This window comes from Abramis brama, assembly GCF_963993115.1.
Source record: "Abramis brama genome assembly, chromosome: 4".
Taxonomy (NCBI): domain Eukaryota; kingdom Metazoa; phylum Chordata; class Actinopteri; order Cypriniformes; family Leuciscidae; genus Abramis; species Abramis brama.
The window spans coordinates 43,830,847-43,851,417 of NC_139966.1; the positions used below are offsets into that span (position 1 = coordinate 43,830,847).

A 20,571-nucleotide genomic window follows, 5' to 3' on the forward strand; every position below is an offset into this window, starting at 1 on the left:
CCCTATTATGCTTTTTTTTCAGAAATTACCTTTCATGTAGTGTGTTGCATAGATGTTTGTGAATGTTGAAGGTCTGCAAAGTTCCAAAGTTCAACGTCTTACCAAAAATTTAGTTATTTTCTCCCAAGAGAAAGAACCGATTCTGTCGTCAGTCGTCAGTTACTTCCAGTCTTACTTCCAGTAACAAATTTGCATAATGCCTGCCTCAAACACTAGCTGAGGCCTGGAAGAGTTTGTTTTGTGTTTTCAACATGTCGAGAAGATGCTGTTTTCTTGGCTGCGAAAGCAAATCCACATTGCATGCACTTCCAAAGCAAATCAGAGCAAAGCAGGCTCTCGGAAAGGAAGGGTTTAGAGAGACTGTGTCATCGAATGAACCGTTTTCAGACTCTTTTAGAAATTAGGTGATGTTCAATGTATATTATGAGTGTTTTTTTACCTTGGATGCATGTAAACCTATTGTAGGAGACCTCCAAAACTAAATTAGGAACTTTTAGAATAGCACATAGAGGCACTTTAAGCTCTTATGCACATCTTTAGGATCTCGCAATGTTTATTCAACAAACACAACTGCAGTATGTTTTAATTTGTTGTTTGAAAGGTGGAGACATCACCTTCGTTGCTAAAGTGGAGGCCAAAGACTTGCTTCGTAAACCAACCATTAAGTGGTTCAAGGGCAAGTGGATGGATCTGGCTAGCAAGACTGGGAAGCACCTTCAGCTTAAAGAATCTTTTGATCGCTTTTCCAAGGTGATCCCGCTCAACCAACGTATTGTAAAGAAGCATTTGCATAACTTTCCTATTCTTTAAGCAATATTTGGCATTGTTTTTCCCTGTAGATTCACACCTTTGAGATGCACATCATTAAGGCGAAGGAGAACTATGCAGGGAATTACAGATGTGAGGTCACCTACAAAGACAAATTTGATAGCTGCTCTTTTGACCTGGAGGTCAAAGGTTTGTTTTCTGATTGAACACAACAAACACTTACAAAGACACATGCACAACCAAGTTTGGGTCATTACGATTTTTTTAAGTTTTTCTGGAAGAAAAACTTTTATTCAGCAAGGACACGTCAAAATGGTCCAAAAGTCACAGTAGAGATATTTGTAATGTTAAAAAAAGATTTATATTTCAAATAAATTCTGTTCTTTTGAACTTTCTATTCATCGAAGAATCCTGAAAACGATGTATCAATGATTTCACACACAAAAAATTGTCAGCAACAACTATTTTCAACATTGATAAACATAAGAAATGTTTTTTGAGCAGCAAATCAGCATATTATAATTATTTCTGAAGGGTCATGTGACACTAAAGACTGGACTAATGATGCTGAAAATTCAGCTTTGCCATCACAGGAATTTATTTAAATTAAAACAGTTATTTTAAATTGTTATAATATTTCACAATATTACTGTTTTTACTAATCAAATAAATGCAGCCTTGGTGAGCATTAGAGACGTCTTTCAAAAACATAAAAAAATCTTACAGACCTCAAACTTTTAGTGTACATTTTATCCTTTTATCGTATTTCATCCATTTTTTCTTTGTTTCTTCTTCTCAGAAATCCCTGAGGGTTCTCAGAGCATTGATATTCGCTCAGCTTTCAAAAGAAGGTAAAGGGGGACCATCCTCCCCCAAAATAATTTTTAAAGAGAAATATATAGAAATGTTCAGCAAAATGGCAGAAATGTTTTTAAAAAGTGTGGTTTAGTAAGTACTGTAATTAATCATTATAAAATATCAAATGACGATAATGTTACTTTATGTCAGTATAACATATCTAAATTCTTGGTAGTGAATATATGAAGGTAAAATATATTAGTGATATATCAAATAAAATTATATTTCAATTATTTACAATATATATATACAGTATATATAAATTATATGTTACAATAGGCTATCCTACTTGACTTTAAAAAACATAAAATATTCTTTTCCAACATAAATGATGCATTACAGTGACATCTTCTCTGTGAATGTTTAATCAATTAAAACAGGACTTCTGTTCCAGTAATCCTCAACAAACCGATGTATAAACATGGTTTGATGACGGGCTGGGTTACCAGAAAGTTCTCAGTTAACCATTTTTTCAAATATATTTACCACCAAATCAACCCGTCGACCAAACCAACCAAACCAATGTGTTGAACTTGTCCAACGCTTGCACTGGGAACTTCCACCCCAACAATGTGTCAGAAAGCAACGCAAACTATCCAAGCTCATACTGTTCTCCCAAAGTAACATTGGGAGAATCTGTCATGAGAACACCCTTGGTAGTTTGTGCACAAATCAGTTCGCCCAACGCCAGTGCTTTGGTACTCGGCCGCCAAGCGAAAGGTTATTGTGTGCACCTCAATCCTGCATTCGTTTGGATGCAGAGATTGCAGGTCTTGCGTTGTTCTTTTAGCATTGTTTGATTCTGATGTTTGTGACTTTTCTGATTCAATTTCCATTAATCTCTTGTGAACAACAGCAGTGAAGGCCAGGACGATGCAGGCGAGCTTGACTTTAGTGGGCTTCTCAAACATAGGTGAGAACTCCAGTCTGGCCCCCACAGGGGACCAATTCTTTCTTTCTTTCTTTTTTCGATTTTTTTTCCCGATGCCCTGACAGGGGTGACTTTTTCTTCAATCCTTCTTTTACACTGTTGTCAAAATCCAACAATATATTTTTACACTCCTAAAAATATTTCTTCATGTCATTCACTGCGACAAAGCAACCACTCTGCCCTTAACCATCCTGTAATGTGGAAAACAATATTTATGTGCCATTTATTGTTATTATTAATACACATTTTGGCATATAATTAGGTGCAAGTGTATTTTGTAGCCAACATAAAGGAAATACTGGAATCAGACAAAATATCATCAATCACACAAACTTATTTTTGGAGTTTTGCCTCTTTTTTTTTGTGAGGTTTTGCTTTAGTATTTTGTTGTTAGCTAAATAGCAGAAGTTAAACTCCTGCATAATAGAGAAAAAAGTTTGAAAATTATCTTGGCTTGTCTTTTTTTCTTCCTCACGCATTCAGACACGGCAGGTTAGTATCGTAGGTAATTAAACGATTAGACGTTATCACTGGTAAGTATTATAATCCTTTAGCTTCCCAAGCATGACCTGAACAGGAACTGTATAAGCAAGAGTGTTGGCCTACTGTAGTCTGGTAACACTTTATTTAAAGACAGCATTCATTAAAGATTCAGCAACACTCAGCAATGATGGAAACAAACCTTTAGTATTCAGAACCTGACGAAAAGGGCACGTTTTCCACTCATTTACGAGTTGTTGGTGGAACACTTCTACATGAAGCTGTGAAATAGTGTTATCGCTACTTTTGTTAATGTAATCTTTGTTTATACTCGAGAAACAAGACACGCAACTGCAACTGCAAACCTTCGCTGTTCTTAATACTTGCCTGAGCAACTGCAGACTTGTTGAAACACACATTAAACACATGAAAATAATAATGTTACCTCCGGACATTCAGGGAAATGTCTGTGTAAGAAGAGGGCTGAATGACAAAAGCTGATGATTACTAATTTAACCCTGATCATGTTTAACGACTGTGATCATGTATAACAACAATATTCACTCCTAATAAACCCTGACTTTTAACCCTAATATAAAAGAAAACAACCTACATTGACAGATGCGTTTAGATAGGACTTCTACAAAGAGATGGGTACAGTTTAAACTACAGGACAGAGTCAACAGATTACTATTAATGAATTATAAGGATTATAATTAGGGCTGTCGATTAATTCATATCTATCTATCTATCTATCTATCTATCTATCTATCTATCTATCTATCTATCTATCTATCTATCTATCTATCTATCTATCTGTCTTTCTATCATCATAATCTCAATAATAATGTTCTTTCTGCATATTTTAAATGTTGGTCTATTTACTTAAATATAAAATAGACCAACAATTAAAAAAAATTGGCTATTTAGGAAATGATGTTCATAATTTTTTGTTGTTGGTCTATTTACTTTGCTGGTCTTTATGCCATATCAAGTTGAAACAGATAAACTTTTAATAACGCATTCTGAGGTCTGCGCTAAATTAATTTTACATTGACAGCTCTAATTATAAATTTTCCTAATATAATTTTCATTATAATACATTGAATCAAATGTTACATTTTTAGTAAATGATTTGGTTTGTACATCCATCATGAGCACGATCATGTGTTTAACCACATGATAACCCAATGTTCCCCTTTTCACTGACTTTTCACTTATCCTTTCCAATCATAGTGAAATTATTTAGTAATAGCTTCTCACTAAATTCGTGTTCCCGATCATAAACAGTACCATCCCTTCCTTGATCATGTGATCCACCGTGTAGCTAAAAACTAGTGAGGCATCTCTCCCTGTAACAGGTTACCAATGACATAGCAGGGATTTTCCAGCCCATCTCTTTGTGTGACATGTCTTGAGGAACTAGAAATAAGGAGGATAGTAGTGGAACATCCTGATCTGGTTCCTCAACACATGTTCAGAGAGCCCTAGCCATGACCTCTGACCTCATACTGTCTTACTGCTCTGTGATGTCAGGGAACACAAGCAAGAAGAAACTCCTGATGTGGACGTGTGGGAGATTTTGAAGAACGCTCGACCTGATGAATATGAGAAGATTGCTTTTACTTATGGCATCACCGATCTCAGAGGCCTGCTGAAAAGACTGAAGAAAACCAAAAAGGAAGAGAAAAAGAGTGAAGGTGCTAATTGTTAGATTGATAATGTGCAGTATTCAGTTCAGATATATTGTTAAAGGGATAGTTCACCCAAAAATGAAACTTCTGTCATCATTTACTCATGTTGTTCCAAACTCACAAGACTTTCGTTCATCTCTGGAACACAAATGAAGATATTTTTCATTAAAAATGAGAGATGAGAGATCGTAAAACTAATCCATTTGAATTGAGCGGTTTAGTCCAAATTTTCTGAAGAGACTTGGTCACTTTATATGATGAACAGATTGAATTTAGGCTTTTATTCAAATATAAGCGAATGCTTTCTAGTTTCGTAGACTGTCAATGAAGGGACAGAAATCTCTCAATTTCATTTAAAATATCTTCATTTGTGTTCCGAAGATGAACGAGAGTCTGATGAGTTCGACAGAATTTAAATTTTTGGGTGAACTGTTTAAATTGTTTCTTTTGAAAATGCCACAGAGCCAATTTCTTCCCTTGTAACACTGTTATTCATCTGCATTCATTTTCCACTGCAGCATTTGCCAAGAGACTGGATCCTGCATATCAGGCGGACAAAGGCGGAAAGATCCGGTTAATTGTGGACCTTGCTGACCCAACTGTGGAGTTAAAATGGTACAAGAACGGACAAGAGATCCGCCCAACTCCAAAGTATGTCGCCTCCTATTCTTACACGCTCTTTTTTTACAACTACATTCAGGAACACGCTCATATAAAACCCTCTGAAAATGCCAACCTGTTTAAAAACCCTTCATTTATTGTGTTCTTTGGCTTGCTGGTCACAGGGGGTGCAGAAACACACTTTGCTATACACACACAAGTGATCCATCAGCATTTCATACCCGGCAAACACACAACGTTCTTAAAACATTAATCTGTGCCTCATGATAACTTCCAGAAATGTTTAAAGGACGTTATGTGAGTGAAGGCCAATGTGAAGCTCTTGAGCTACATTTGAAGTTTTAAATGTAGTGTACAATGAGAAATTAACAACAGGAAAAAGGCACCACCACCCTCACAGGACTTTAATAGAGTTGCAAAAGCTACCTGAATATTTTACATTAAATGCATATTTGTCTCTTATGATATGCAGAAATGTTTTATGGTAATATTGTACAAATAGTTATTTATATATATATATATATTTTTTTTTAAATAAAACAGATCATCTTATTATATTTGTATTATAAATATTTTATTTATATTTTTATATTTTTCACTGCACCGATTAAGCTATTTGGCATAATTTTGTTGGTGCTGTTATATGCATTTTTTGTTGAAATCTTCTTTTCTAAACAAATTATGGCAGCGTATATCAACCCACTTTTCTTTGTAAAAGCAATTAAATTAAAGCCATTTGGGTGGTCCATGCAGTTTTCTGGTTGCTTATCTTCAATGATGGTCATCCCAGGGATTCCCTGCTTTTTGGGGGAATAACTGTAACACTAATAGCTCTTCCAGTCCTGTTTGATCTACAGTAGGCATGATGTCTATCTATCCTTTCTGTCTGTTATGCAATGGTGATCCCACCTGTATCCTATAACCTCCACTTCCACCTACTCCATCCTGTGCTCCGGCTGCTCTGGCTCCTCTATTCACCACAAAGTAATAGAAAGTAAGTCAGCCATTCCTCAGGACTGTCTTGTATATCTGAACCAAAGGAGTGACCCCATTTCTGCTGTATGGATCAATTCTGATGGTTTAAGTTCCATGTTGTATGTATAATATATTGCATATGTTCAATGGAATGATTGAGCTATCACACAAGCAAGAGTGCTGCTGTACTGAATATCAGCACACACACAACTGACACACCACATGGACAGTTATTTTGTCTATTTTTTCCTCTGCCAACGAAAACACTTATAAAAGAAGCCAAAGCAGGATCAACCTTTGTGTATCTGAAATTAAAGTAACAGAACTAACTGCTGTATAATATCAATTATTTCTGCTTTCACTGTCCTATCTTAGACTTTCAATAGTGGAATTCAATAGGATTAATAAAAGAGATAGCAAAAGACTGACTGAATATGAATGACTAAAAGACAGAATGAATAAATAAATGACTGAAATAAATAAATAAATATTTTTCTTGACAATCCTGCTGTCAATATTTAACTGATCGTGCCATAAATGATGTTCCACTTCGGAACTGTTATATGCTAAGTTAAGAATGTAAAGTAAAATTAGCCTTTGAAATGTTACCTTTCAGTAACTAATGAATTGACTGTGCAGGTATATCTTTGAGCATAAAGGCACTCAAAGGATAATGGTTATTAACAACTGTCAGATGAGCGATGACGCTGCTTACTCAGTCACTGCAGGAGACGAGAAGTGCACCACTGAACTGTTTGTGAAAGGTACATCCACCCACCAGCCTACCAGACGATTTCATACTTTAAGTTAACTGTGATGGAATTGATCAGTAATGACAATAATGACTGTCTGCCAGTGTTTGATGATCCTTTGTCTCCTTTGGTCCTCCTATAGAACTGCCTGTGAACATAGTGAAAGAGCTGGAGCCCGTAAAAACCACAGTGAACGAGAGAATTGAACTGGAGTGTGAAGTGTCTGAGGAAGGAGCAAAAGTTAAATGGTATGTGTGATGGACATTTTAGATGTTTATGTTTGTGTTTGACACACAAAGTAAAACGAGTAAAAAACCTTGACCTATTGTGCTGACTGTCTGGTAAAGGATGAAGAATGGAGTGGAGGTTCCCACAGGAGTGCGATCACGGTACCGTGTGAAAAGCGAGGGGACCAAACACTGGCTGATCATTGATGACGCCTCAAAGGACGACACTGGCACCTACTCCCTAATGGCCACCGGGGGCACCAGTCAGGCTCACGTTCAAGTTGACCGTATGATAATATTGTTTTCTGAGAGCATCGAAAGCATCTTTGTTTCATCCCTTTCTCTCCTGTTCATTAAATGTTGTTCCCCTCCCCCCTTTGTTTTCCTTCCTGTTACATGCGATTGGATGATTCAGTGAAGCCTCTGAAGATTTTAATGGATCTACAGAGTCAGACAGTGTTGTTGGGTCAGCCTCTTAAATTGAACTGTGAGATTTACCCCGGAAATGTCCCGGGCCGCTGGTACAAGAACGGCCAGCTGATCCAGCCCAATGACCGTATCAACATTTTGCACAAAACCAAGTATGCCGACTTACACGTTCAATATTAAACCTCAATCATACCAGGTTATCAGCTCATATACTGCACATAAATATTTTATAGATATGTGAATAAAATATGTCCACCATTTTAAAACTAGAACTGTATCAACTGGAGGCCCCTATGGGAAAATCAAGCTTAAAGGGTTAGTTCACCCAAAAATGAAAATTCTGTCAGTAATTACTCACCCTCATGTTGTTCCAACCGCGTAAGACCTTCATTCATCTTCGGAACACAAATTAAGATATTTTTGATGAAATCTGAGAGCTGATCACTTCTCCATAGGCTGCTAGGTGACCAAAACTTGATGGCCCAGAAAAGTTATTAAAGAGATCGTTAATATAGTCCAAGTGACTACAGTGGCTCAATCTTAAGTATATCAAGCGACGAGAATACCTTCTCTCTGGGCCTCTAGTTGGTTCACGTAGTGTTTTTGCGCTGCGCGTCTGTGTTACACGTCACCACGTAGGCTCACTATTGGCCGACGCTGGTCATGTGTGTGATGCGTGATGACGTGTAACACAGACGCGCTGCGCAAAAACACTACGAGGCCCAGAGAGAAGGAAATGAATAGTGGAATAAAGTCGTTATTTTTGTTTGTTTGTGCGCACAAAAAGTATTCTCGTCGCTTGATATACTTAAGATTAAGCCACTGTAGTCACTTGGACTATATTAACGATCTCTTTAATAACTTTTCTGGGCCAGCAAGTTTCGGTCACCTAGCAGCCTATGGACAAGTGATCCAGCACTCAGATTTCATCAAAAATATCTTAATTTGTGTTCCGAAGATGAACGAAGGTCTTGCGCGGTTGGAACAACATGAGGGTGAGTAATTACTGACAGAATTTTCATTTTTGGGTGAACTAACCCTTTAAGCTAGTAGCTGTGGAACATGGTAACTGGTTTCTAACTGGTCTAAACTGGTCAGTAGCTGGTCGACCAACCACCATGGTCCAAAAACCATCCTGACCACCTTAAGTTGGTATAGCCAGGTGCTAACTGTTGTTGCAGGTCCAAGATGGTCTATAAGAGTGCTTCTCAATAGGGGAGTGAAGGATGACTTGTATATATCCTCATTTTCATTTGTGCTTTATATGCAATTTACAGGAATCACAACCTCGACATTGGGAGCTCCACCATTCATGATGCCGGCGACTACACCTTTGTTCCTGAGGGATACACACAGACGCTGTCTGCCAAAGTGCACATCATAGGTACCAGCAACAATCCAGAAAGTTCTCAGACTCTTATCATACTTATGCTAATAAGCTCTCTGAAAGAATCCCATTTGGATTAATTCTGCAGATCCCCCCAGGGTGCACTTAGAGGCACTGAATGTCCAGGACAACACGGTGACCATTGTGGCCGGAAACAAACTCCGCCTGGAGATTCCCATCAGTGGAGAACCAGCACCCAGAGTGGTGTGGATGAAGGGAGAAAGGGTGAGCGATGACCAACCTTTTCTGCAGAAAATATAAAGAAATATATATTTCTGAACCAGAAACACCTGGATTAAACTAGGCTAAATGGGTTTTTCAGGTCATCCTTGATACAGGAAATCGAGTTCGTGCAGAAACATTTGCAGACCACACCTGCCTAACTATTGATGTCACAGAAAGAGAAGATTCTGGAAACTACAAGATCGTCCTTCAGAACGAAGCTGGAGAAGACACGGCCTGTGTTAAGGTCAAAGTTGTGGGTAAGACACTCTCCCCAGAGAGAACATAATATTTGTTTGGGTGATGACATTAATAAGATGTAAATCTTATCCTATTTTGTTTCATCTAGATATCCCAGATCCCCCTGAGTCTCCTCTGGTTACTGATGTGGGTGGAGACTGGTGCACTATGACATGGGAACCTCCACGCTATGACGGTGGTTCCCCCATTCTTGGTAAATCAACTTCCTGTGCATAAAAACGGCATCATATTTATATTTTAGAAGCCTGTTAATTTTAGACTTTGAGTTATTTCAAATTATATGTCGAAAAACACTTTGGAATTTCTCTGTAGTCTCATTACACTACCTATATTTTTAATGTCTCTTATACTCACCAAGACTGTATTTGTAAAACTAGCAATATTGTGAAATATTAAAAATCATTTAAAATAACTGTTTTCTATTTTAATATATGTAAAATAATGTTTCAATTAAATGTAAATCATTTCCTCCATTACGCTTCCATTTTAAACCATTTGAATCAATTGGTCCCTGATGAACAAATAAAACATAATGCTAGTAAAGTTCAGAAAGTTACAGTATAAGTAGACCTCTGGGGAAAAAAACTGAAATGAGTTTAAAAAATCATGACGTGACCTCTTTAAATATGCAGCTGTGCATTTGAAGCTCTTATTAGCATAACATAAGTTAAAGAGGCCATATTATGCCCCTTTTCAAAGTCTTGATTTTGTTTTTGGGGTCTACTAGAATAGGTTTTCATGCTTGAATGTTAAAAACACATTATTTTTCACATATTTTACATTGTTGCAGCACCTCTATTTCCACTCTGCCAACGGCTGAATCAGTGTGTTGTGATTGGTCAACCGCTTATCATAACATATCATATCATAATCGTTTCAACAAACGTGCACCTTTTATTTGCTTATGCCTTAGGTGGGGAATTATTTAAATATATTGGATATTATTGGAACATACATTCCCGGAAGACTACAATTGAGGCGTTTCAGGGAGTCCAGAAACACTAAAGCAACCTTACACACTAAAGAAAGTTGGAAATGTAGAAAAAAAAAAGCATAAAAGGTCTTTAAAGCATGATTCTTTTTTTTTAATTTACCACAGGATACTTCATTGAGCGAAAGAAGAAACAGAGCTCTCGATGGATGAGGCTGAACTTTGACCTTTGCAAAGAGACCACTTTCGAGCCCAAAAAAATGATTGAAGGTGTGCCGTACGAGGTGCGAATCTTTGCTGTTAACGCTATCGGTGTCTCCAAACCCAGTGAACCCTCCAAACCTTTCATTCCTCTGGGTGAGTACACAAGTGGCTCATCTGTACTGTTAATGGGATTTTGTGTCTCTTCGAATCAGTTATGTCATGAGCACCATCTCTATTACGCAACACAACACGCAATATGGTCATTTAGGCTTGTGCCATTAAGCAAGACAGAATGCACTGCAGAGACGCCAGAGCTTGTCTGTTCCTATTTGGGCTCCTATGCAACAGGTGTTGCTGTGCTCACACCAGTATCCAAAACATTCAGTCTGTGACCTCCACAGCAGAAGCCTGAGATTTAGAAGATACTGAGTACGACTTTATAATGGCTGCCAACCCATCTGCGGATTATTATGTTATGAGATCAGATACTGTCTCTTCTTCAGTCACAGCTTAAACACGAAGAGTTGTGCAAGAATAGAAGAGTCCAGACAAATGAGAGCCCTCGTGAAATTCATGACATACCAGGGTGATCCTCTCTTCTCACATGTGTTCGTGGTGTGGAGGTACACACTTGTGGCCATTATTTTATGGATTAAAAGAAGAGTTCTTCAAAAAATATTTTTTATGTTCCATGAAAAAGAAATTGGAACAACATCAGGGTGTGTAAATAATGCAGATATGAAAAACAAAAGAAACAAAAATTGTAATTTAGGTAAATTATTACTTAAACTGGAATTATCTAAAGCTTGATTTCAATTAATTTATGGTCACAGAGGCTAAAGTGTAATATATTCATATTATACACACTTGAATGTGTGAATCAAGTTTTAATGAAAATATAAACTAAGTAAAAAATAGAAATGATGCATGTAATGATGAGAACAAATTTAACAAAAATACTGCAAAATATAATCAGTAACATTAATTCTTATATGAATTGAATCTATATATGAATATAGAGGAAAAAGAAGTTATGCATCTAAGGATGAATTTGAAATAAACATGCACAGGTAATGTACAAGAGACTGAACGTGATTCAGTGCCCTGATATACACACGGCAACGTTTTTTTTTGTTCTTTGAATATAAATTATGTTTGAGACTATAGGTAGACTATATAGATCTGACTAAATGAGAGTATAGTTTGAATTATTTCATTTTCTTTGCATGGCACATTGACATGACAGTGCAGAATAGCTCTTTCGGCATTATCCTGAACATTGTAAAAGCATTCATTTCAGAGAGGCTCTCTGGAGCGTGTGTAACCGTCACATCCTTTGTATTTTCTCGGTGAAACGAGTCCTTCACATAAAAATCAGGCTTTCATAAACAACCTAGGCAGTCGGGGAAGGTCTCATTTTTAAGTTTCGTTACAAGCTGTTCAAACATTGGCAATACAAAATGCAATGAATACATGACAATTCTTACATATAGCCCCTTTAAAGATGGGTGTGATCTTGAGAATGTATCAAACACTCTTGAATGTGGGAATCAAGATCAGTTTTAATGAAAAAAATAAATGGTAAAAAGCAGAAAATATGAATGCAATAATGCATTTGAAATATATTTATTTTTTATGGTTTTAAATATATATATATATTTAAAATGAATTTAAAAAAAATGTAGGGACTTATTTTTATTAATCTAAGGATGAATTTGAGAATTATTTCACAAATCTAAAATAAACAGATTCATAAAAATAGGGAAAAAAAACTATACATAATATAAATCATGTATCTAGGATGTATATTTTTGTGGCTATTATTTTAAAACAAATTATGGAAAAAATACTTATACAAATTATGGAGTGATACTTAATACTTCATTATGCAACTAAGAATGCAATTGGAAAATAATTTGCTGCACTAGTTATTTTAGAACAAATTATCCAAAATATTGACGGAAAATTTTGAGCAACAATAATTACTACTTTCATGAACTCCTACTAGCTGTGACCAGTGAACCCACAATGCTGGTGGTGGATGACGTCACAGATGACACAGTAACTATGAAGTGGAGACCTCCAGACACGATCGGTGCCGCAGGACTTGATGGGTACCTAATTGAATATTGCATTGAAGGAAGTAAGTCTACACACACGAAGTGGTTCTCAACTGGTGGCTGTTCATGCCATTTTGTCCTTATGCAATACTTTATTTTACAGCTGATGAATGGATTCCTGCTAATAAAGAGCTGACAGAAAAAACGAGGTACACTATAACTGGTCTGCCGGTGGAGGCCAAGATCTTAGTGCGTGTCAAGGCCATAAATGCTGCTGGGGCCAGTGCACCACGCACCACCCAACACTCCATACTGGTGAAAGAGGTCATCGGTGAGGGTCAACTACCACTTTCATTTTGCTATTTGAAACACATTAGTTAATGTAAACTAATAACACATATCTCACAGAGCCTCCTAAGATTCGCATACCTCGACACTTGAAGCAGACGTACATTCGAAAGGTTGGCGAAGTCGTCAACCTCGTCGTGCCATTTGTGGTGAGCCAACAGATCATGATAACAAACCCCAAGCTTATCGAATTCTTCCCTCCTGCTCATGACAGAAAATGTCAAAACCTTTTTTTTTATCTTTTAGGGTAAACCAAGGCCAAAAGTCAACTGGTCGAAAGAGGGTCAGCCGATTGAACAAACCATCAGCATTCGTAACTCAGATTGTGACAGCATCATGTTCATCCGCAAAGCTGAGCGCAAGCATTCTGGGAAATATGAACTGAGCGTACAAGTGGAGAATCATATCGACACGGCCATGTTGGACATCCAGATAGTCGGTTAGTTAAGAAAAATGCAGTTTTAAAACAAAAAGTCTGGCAGTGCTATTTTAGTATAATTTATTTACTATTTGAGTATTTATTAATATTTTGAATAAGGTTTCATTTTTATATTTTCATTTTTCAGTTTATGTTTTAGTAATTTTGTTATGTGCTTTTGTCATTTTTATTAGTTTTTTTTATATTTCTAATCATCTAAAATGAATTTTTATTTCAGTTTTAGCAATTTTAGTACTTATTTTAAGTGTCAAAGCAACATTTCCAATTTTTTTTTAATATTTATATTTTGTTTCAGCTTTATTTCAATTATGAAATGATATTTAATAGTTGCAGTTAACAATAACAATACTGAATATTGATAATGTCAAAATTCAGATTAATAATAATACTGTACAAAATCAAGAAATATATGATATTTAATATGTGATTCAGAGAAATACAGTGGATATAAAAAGTCTAGTATACTTTGTATACTATTTCACATGAGCTTGATGATTAGTTAATTCTGAATCTGATAACAGGGTTTATAAAAGGGTGTGCACACTTAGGTTAGGTTATTTTTATTTGTATCTTTTTTTCTCTGAAATGCGCCACTTTGGTTTTCAGTGGCATTGCGTGGGTTGTAATTTTTACATTAAAGGTTACGTTTTCTTTTGCTGTCTGTCCCAGATCTTCCAGGCCCACCACAGGCTGTGAAGATCGAAGAGGTCTGGGGGAATAATGTAGCACTGGACTGGAGCCCACCCAAGGACAGCGGCAATGCACCCATAACAGGCTACACCATTCAGAAAGCTGATAAAAAGACAATGGTCTGAATAAAACTTTGGTTGTCTTTTCACTGTACTTCTATGATACTAATATTTAACACAAATTTCAAACATAAAGTAAAATGTTATTCTTTATTTATATGGGTTATATACACATATATTGTACATTCACTTTTTTGTTTTAAAATAATATATGTGTAATATTTTAAGTGTAGAGGGCAAAAAGACTGACCAGCATATGTGTGTGTGTGGCACAGGAGTGGTACACATGTGTAGAGCACTACCATCGTACCTGCATCACAATCTCAGATCTGGTGGTGGGTAACGAGTATTTCTTCAGAATCTACTCTGAGAACATGGTGGGCTTAAGTGAAAGTGCTACTGCCACTAAAAACAGTGCTCTCATCGTGAAGGAAGGTAAGGCTCTGCTCTGCTCTACTCCTACCCATTTGTAAATTAACTGCTTGTGTAAATCCTTTTCAAATCTGCAGCAAGTGATTTTTTTAACTGAATGCAATTTATATAATGTTCGGATGTCCTAAGAATTAAAGACCTATTATACTTTTTTACATTTTCAACTTTCTTTACATTTTTGAGCATGAAAAAAGGTCTGCAAAGTTACAAAGCATAAAGTCCACTACAAATGGAGTTATGCTGCCTTCATGTGCATCGGATTTCTCATAAATACAAGTTTCCTACTTAAAAATTGGACGTGATCGCCGCTCAAGTTGTATTTTCCACTGGGAAGCTCTGGGATAATTTTGATAAGTTCCTGAGCTGGATGGGCCATAAACTTTAAACATGGCGGAGGGGAGAACGATTGCTGTTGTGACTGACATTAAAAGCCAATTGTATCTTTTAAACACTGCGAAAATAGCCTGTATTTGACTGAAATTCCAGAATTGACTAGATAGATAACGCTGTTAATGTTTATATGGTTGCCAATGAATGGGAATCTAAATATAATTTTGGTCTAATAAGATTTAATAAGAATCAGCCTGGTGTGATTGCCTCCATGATTCCTGTTAATTCCGACAACAAAGCACTTGAATGCGATGAGGTCATAATCATAACTTGTGGTAAGTAGGAAATTTCCGATAGCACGTGAAGGCAGCGTTATTTCCAAACTCCCTGAAACGTCTCAGTTGTTGTCTTCAGTTTTCGTCAGGCACAATATTCCCCATTTAAATAATTCCCGCCTAAAGCATACAGCCTACAAAAAAAGGGTACGAGGCCTGGTTAGTAATGGGCGTGGGGTAAGAGGTGTGACATTTCCAAAACACGCTCAAAACGGTTGACCAATCACAACACACTGATCCAGCCGACCAATCAGAGCACATTGCGCTTTTCGGAAAGAGGGGATTAATAGAGACAGGAACCAGACAGTGTTACTGACAGACTGGGAGGAGAGGTGCTGCAACAATGTAAATATGTGAAAAATAATGTGTTTTCAACATTCAAGCATGAAAACATTCTAGTAGACCCCAAAAACAAAATCAATACTTTGAAAAGGGGCAAAATATGGCATCTTTAAGCTATGATAGACATGTAAACGGCAAAACAGAATCTGTGCATTTTCGCCAATTTAAAAACTTGCTCTCAGCCAACCTCAACCAATGGCGTTAATTTGGGGTGGGACTACTAGGGGAAGTGTTTAAAAAAATAGTAAAGTAAAGTAAAGTAAACCTTGATTGCAGTTTATGCAATCGCTTGCAGCAGTTTTAATTAAAATTCTTAAGCCTAACAAATTTGCTTTTTAGTGGTAATTTAGGCCTGGCTGATGTGGATTTGTGTTTTTTTTAATATATATTAATTTTACAGCGTTGGCACCCGAGGGCTGTCCTAATTAACACTAATTTACTAACCAACGTCCTGCTTGGTCTGTATATATTTAGTCAGGATTTTAATTGAAATGCATGTCCCTGAACATGGTGTAAAGGAGGGTTGCTCAATCCTGCTCTTGGAGATGAAGGATGTGTCCCAGTTTGAATACGTATAATATACATTAAAAGTATGTATGTTGCTGGGGATGGAAAGTACATAATTGTAGTATTTACAGTGTGCCAGTATCACAGGCCCTCTTACTGCATACTATTTGTATGAAAGCATTAGAATTAGCTAAATTCACAGCCTTAACCGTCACTTTAATTAATTCTCACATTTTAGTATAACTCAAATGTCAAGCAAAAACTAAACACATATTCACACTTCAGAATCCAACAAAAATATTAGACCATCCGGGTCCTTCCTCCATACTGTTTTAAACATACTAGGATTTGGGACCAGTGTTATTATTGTTAAAGGAGCCATATGTAAGATTGTGGCCAAAACTGGTACTGCAATCACTTTCAAATTACTGTAGAGCATGTATCCCCTCCCCCTCCCCCTCCAATAAAATTGAAAGAAAGAAAAACTAAAACTAATGATGAAAATAACACTGCTTAGGATGCACTAATCCTAAACTTAGGTTGTGTTATAATGGAAAATATGCAAATTGGGACACTTGCCTGCAGAGTTTAGCACATGAACTACCTGAACCTGTTAATCAAGGTTTGGTTTTTGAGCAGGATTGCACACTCCTGGTGTAAAATCTGAGTTTTGACTCAAAGGAAATTTAAAGGCTTTCCTGGAATGTTAAAGGTATGTTCTGCACTTTATAGTAGCTTCACAATTTGATGATTCTCCCTGATACGCATCACTATACACTACAAACACAAAGATTTGTTTACTAGCCACAAATTACTGTGGTGACAGTAACCATGTATGTTCCCAAGTGCAGATTTAATCTTTAACAGACTGTGTGTGTCACGCCTTTGCCGATGCTGATGATAATGTTGTCTCTTCCTCATCACATAAGGGAAATTCCCCCATGATACAGCTCTCGGGTTATATCATGCAAAGTCCCACTCTCCCTTCCCCTCTCACTCCTCCTCCTCCTCCTCCTCTTCCTCTTCCTCTCACTCTCAATCAGGCATGCAACTGAAGAACCCAGAGTATAATGACCGCGACTTCACCGAGCCGCCCACTTTCACTCAGCCGCTTATCAACACCTTCGCCATAGCTGGGTACAACGCCACCCTGAACTGCAGTGTGCGTGCCAACCCTAGGGTAAGTGACTAGCAGGACACTCTACAAGAAAGGTATGGGAAATTCAGATCATCTGGGATACTTTTTTGCCATTGAGATGACTGTGAAAAAATGTCCCTTTAAAAAAATGTGCTTTTGCCATATTATTTGTTTCAGACAGGCAAGTCCATTTTCAACCGTTATTCATGCACACTTTAATTTAGATCAGAAGACATAAAGGCCCCGTTTACACCTGATATCACTTACTATGTGATTATATTACTGAATAAAACCATTAATATCCATGTGACACTGTGAGTTTGATGGATTGATACTGCTTTGGTTCCTCTTCACTAGTGCTGTTATCTGTTGTTTCCTGTGTATTCATACTATACTCCGTAACTGCTCTCAGCCTAAGGTGATCTGGATGAAAAACAAGATTCCCATCATAGACGACCCACGTTACCGCATGTTCAGCAACCAGGGTGTGTGTACGCTTGAGATCCGAAAGCCCAGCCCGTTTGATGGAGGTGTTTACACCTGCAAGGCTGTCAATGACCTTGGAGAGGGTCAGGTGGACTGCAAACTAGAGGTCAAAGGTTAGTCTGTGCGTTAATTTGATCATCAATATGGATATAGCTTATTAAGAACGCTCTTTTAAGGGGATACATGGCTAATATAGTCATGAAGTGATTCAATAGGGAATATTACACTTGGTTTTTATTGAAGAGGGATGTTATAGGGATGGCCCTGATATACTTCAAGCGAAATTGAAGAACGAACTGGTCAAAAAAATTAACTTTGTTTGGAGTTTGTTTCAGGTGTTCAAAACAGCTTGCCAAAGTGAACTTTCGAGAGAAGTTCACTCTGGCTGGTAAACACCTTCAATCGTACCATTGGTCTGTGGCGATTACATAATACATTGGTAGGTGTGGCTCTGGGGCTCCGCCTTCTTTGACATGGAAATCTTCTCCAGTTCATTTCTTCCGTTCAGACCGTCGAGCTCAGACGTAGGCGAGTAAAACATGAACACACTGGAGAGCTGCTTTTATGGTTTAATACTGTAAAGCTGCTTACTTTAAGGCAATACATTGTATTAAGTGGTTTATAAATAAGCATGACGTGACGATTGGAGTGGCGAATTGCAGAGCTCTATGATCAGATGCTTTAACTGCTGTTTTCTCACCGGTTTCATTTTTGTTGTGCGTTTATTTTGTTATTGAGAGGAAGGTACGCAGCACGTTTTTATATAGTCATCTAGATGACGTTACAGCGTTCACTAACAGAATATCACTACAAAGATATTTCAAACTTCTTTTTATAGATCCCCAAGTGAAGAACGATACGAAGTATATCGGGGCCTTTACTGTTGGGTAGAACGCTGTTTGACTCTATACTGTAAGTGGTTTCAAAACTCAGTCGTTTTCAATGAGGTAACCAACAGAGCTTAAACAAAACACTGAATAAGGATTCAGGGTTCATTTACATTCAAGAGCTTATAGCTTCATTTCCAACTTAAACACTGTTTTTACACCTAACCAACCAATTAATGTGCACAAGATTGCAGCACTTTGGTCCACCATTGTTACAATTCCATTTATGAACAATGTCTCAATCTCTTCTGTGGATTTCAAGGGTAAGTACAGTGTTGGAACAATATGATAATATTGCTCTCTTACATGATCCATTTATGGTCCATATGACCATTTAAGTATTTTGTATTTGCAAAATCCATTGAATTTGCAACAGCATGCAGCCAATTCAAAATCAATTTCATCTCACCACTGCCACTGGACCACACATCCCATAATGCAACAGATTGTAGAAAGCAGATTCACATGGTCACACCCATTGCACATTGTTTAGCAGGTCTGTGAAAAATCCTAGACCTGATAAAAAAAAATCGGAAAACACACCAATATTTGCATATTAGGGCCTATATCATGTGCTGCTGACATGTTTTCATACTCTGTCATACATTGCCATATTGCTGTGTTTCCCTCTTAGTAGACTTTGGTATGTCCTTTAACTCCTTCATGTTAAATCTGTAATGACTAAGTCAGCGATGGACCCTGAGGCACATATAACTCCTTCACGTAAACTTTGGGTTTAATCCGTATTTTCTTTTCTCCCCCAGTCATCACTCAGGAATAGTTACTGTGTTGTTCTCATTCAAGGTAAGCTTTCATATGGTTTCGGGCATATGAAGCTTATTTTTTCATTCATTCTGCATCCCTTGCTTGCCAATAATTCTGCGTATGCTCTTTGCTGGTGTGTAATGCTCTAGAATTTGAGAATTATATTCCTGAATCAAGAATGTTTAACAGGATTCTACAAGAACTCCAAGAACCAGTTTAAGGTTCTATAGGACAACTGGGTGAATGCAGTTTCACCAAGCGCAATATGTTCCTGGATCAACATCTTTGTTGATCCTGGGACAACATTCCAATCAACCAATCAGATTTGAGGAACAAGTTTACTGTTAATGTCAAGTGTAGGCTTACAACCAGGGTTAGGTGCTTCTACATCATTGTTATTCACCCATTGTTTCCCTCTGATTTAAGGGATAACTTATGTGTAGGGTTAGGTTTAGGGGTAGGGACAGGATGAGGACTACATTTTTGGACAGGAATGTTGTTCCAGGATCAACAAATTATGTTGATCCAGGAACATGTCTTAGTGGAATCGTGGTGACCAGGAAAACTGCTCTGTTCCATACAGAATTTATACCTTGCATGCTTTTGACAGTCAACCAGTGTTGAGGAATGTTACTTTTAAAAGTTACAATTTGGTGCTAATCATTATAAAAAATAATTATGAATTATTTTATAAATTACTTTTTTCTCAACAGCATCTAACTGAGACTCTTTCTCCTCCAGAATGAAAGCACTATGCTTGGCTTGCAGGCATTTTTTATACTGGAAATAGGATGTTCTACTTTAAGTGTTCGTCCACCCAACATAGTTTGCATGCAATGACACATAGTTTATACCACAAAAAGACTTTTAAAGTGGCATATTTACCAATACCAGCACTATATAAGTTTTAAAACCCTAAATGTTGGTTTAGGTGGGAAATTTTTTTTGCGCTCTGTACGTCAATGAAGCATGACACACTCCTTAGACCAATATCCATCATGCTCACACAACTC

The 20,571-nt window shown here is 37.2% G+C and overlaps 1 protein-coding gene across 9 annotated transcripts in view; it reads left to right on the forward strand.

Moving 5' to 3' along the window:
• Positions 1–20,571, forward strand: part of mybpc1 (myosin binding protein C1) — a 35,965-nt gene that overhangs the window by 13,619 nt on the left and 1,775 nt on the right. For 3 of the 9 annotated variants that reach the window (XM_084111770.1, XM_084111771.1, XM_084111774.1), the window contains 23 exons: positions 602–750; positions 840–957; positions 1,568–1,619; positions 2,483–2,539; positions 4,574–4,737; positions 5,250–5,382; positions 6,967–7,091; positions 7,222–7,327; positions 7,427–7,593; positions 7,722–7,887; positions 9,013–9,119; positions 9,211–9,347; positions 9,445–9,604; positions 9,694–9,798; positions 10,705–10,893; positions 12,749–12,883; positions 12,964–13,131; positions 13,209–13,297; positions 13,395–13,587; positions 14,257–14,396; positions 14,612–14,771; positions 17,212–17,462; positions 17,833–18,019. In XM_084111770.1, the coding sequence (XP_083967896.1) occupies positions 602–750; positions 840–957; positions 1,568–1,619; positions 2,483–2,539; positions 4,574–4,737; positions 5,250–5,382; positions 6,967–7,091; positions 7,222–7,327; positions 7,427–7,593; positions 7,722–7,887; positions 9,013–9,119; positions 9,211–9,347; positions 9,445–9,604; positions 9,694–9,798; positions 10,705–10,893; positions 12,749–12,883; positions 12,964–13,131; positions 13,209–13,297; positions 13,395–13,587; positions 14,257–14,396; positions 14,612–14,771; positions 17,212–17,462; positions 17,833–18,019 (3,258 nt within the window). Of the gene's footprint in view, positions 1–601; positions 751–839; positions 958–1,567; positions 1,620–2,482; positions 2,540–4,573; positions 4,738–5,249; positions 5,383–6,966; positions 7,092–7,221; positions 7,328–7,426; positions 7,594–7,721; positions 7,888–9,012; positions 9,120–9,210; positions 9,348–9,444; positions 9,605–9,693; positions 9,799–10,704; positions 10,894–12,748; positions 12,884–12,963; positions 13,132–13,208; positions 13,298–13,394; positions 13,588–14,256; positions 14,397–14,611; positions 14,772–17,211; positions 17,463–17,832; positions 18,020–19,557; positions 19,598–20,571 lie in introns of all 9 variants that reach the window. The other 6 variants (XM_084111775.1, XM_084111778.1, XM_084111772.1 and 3 more) reach the window with 3 other exon arrangements.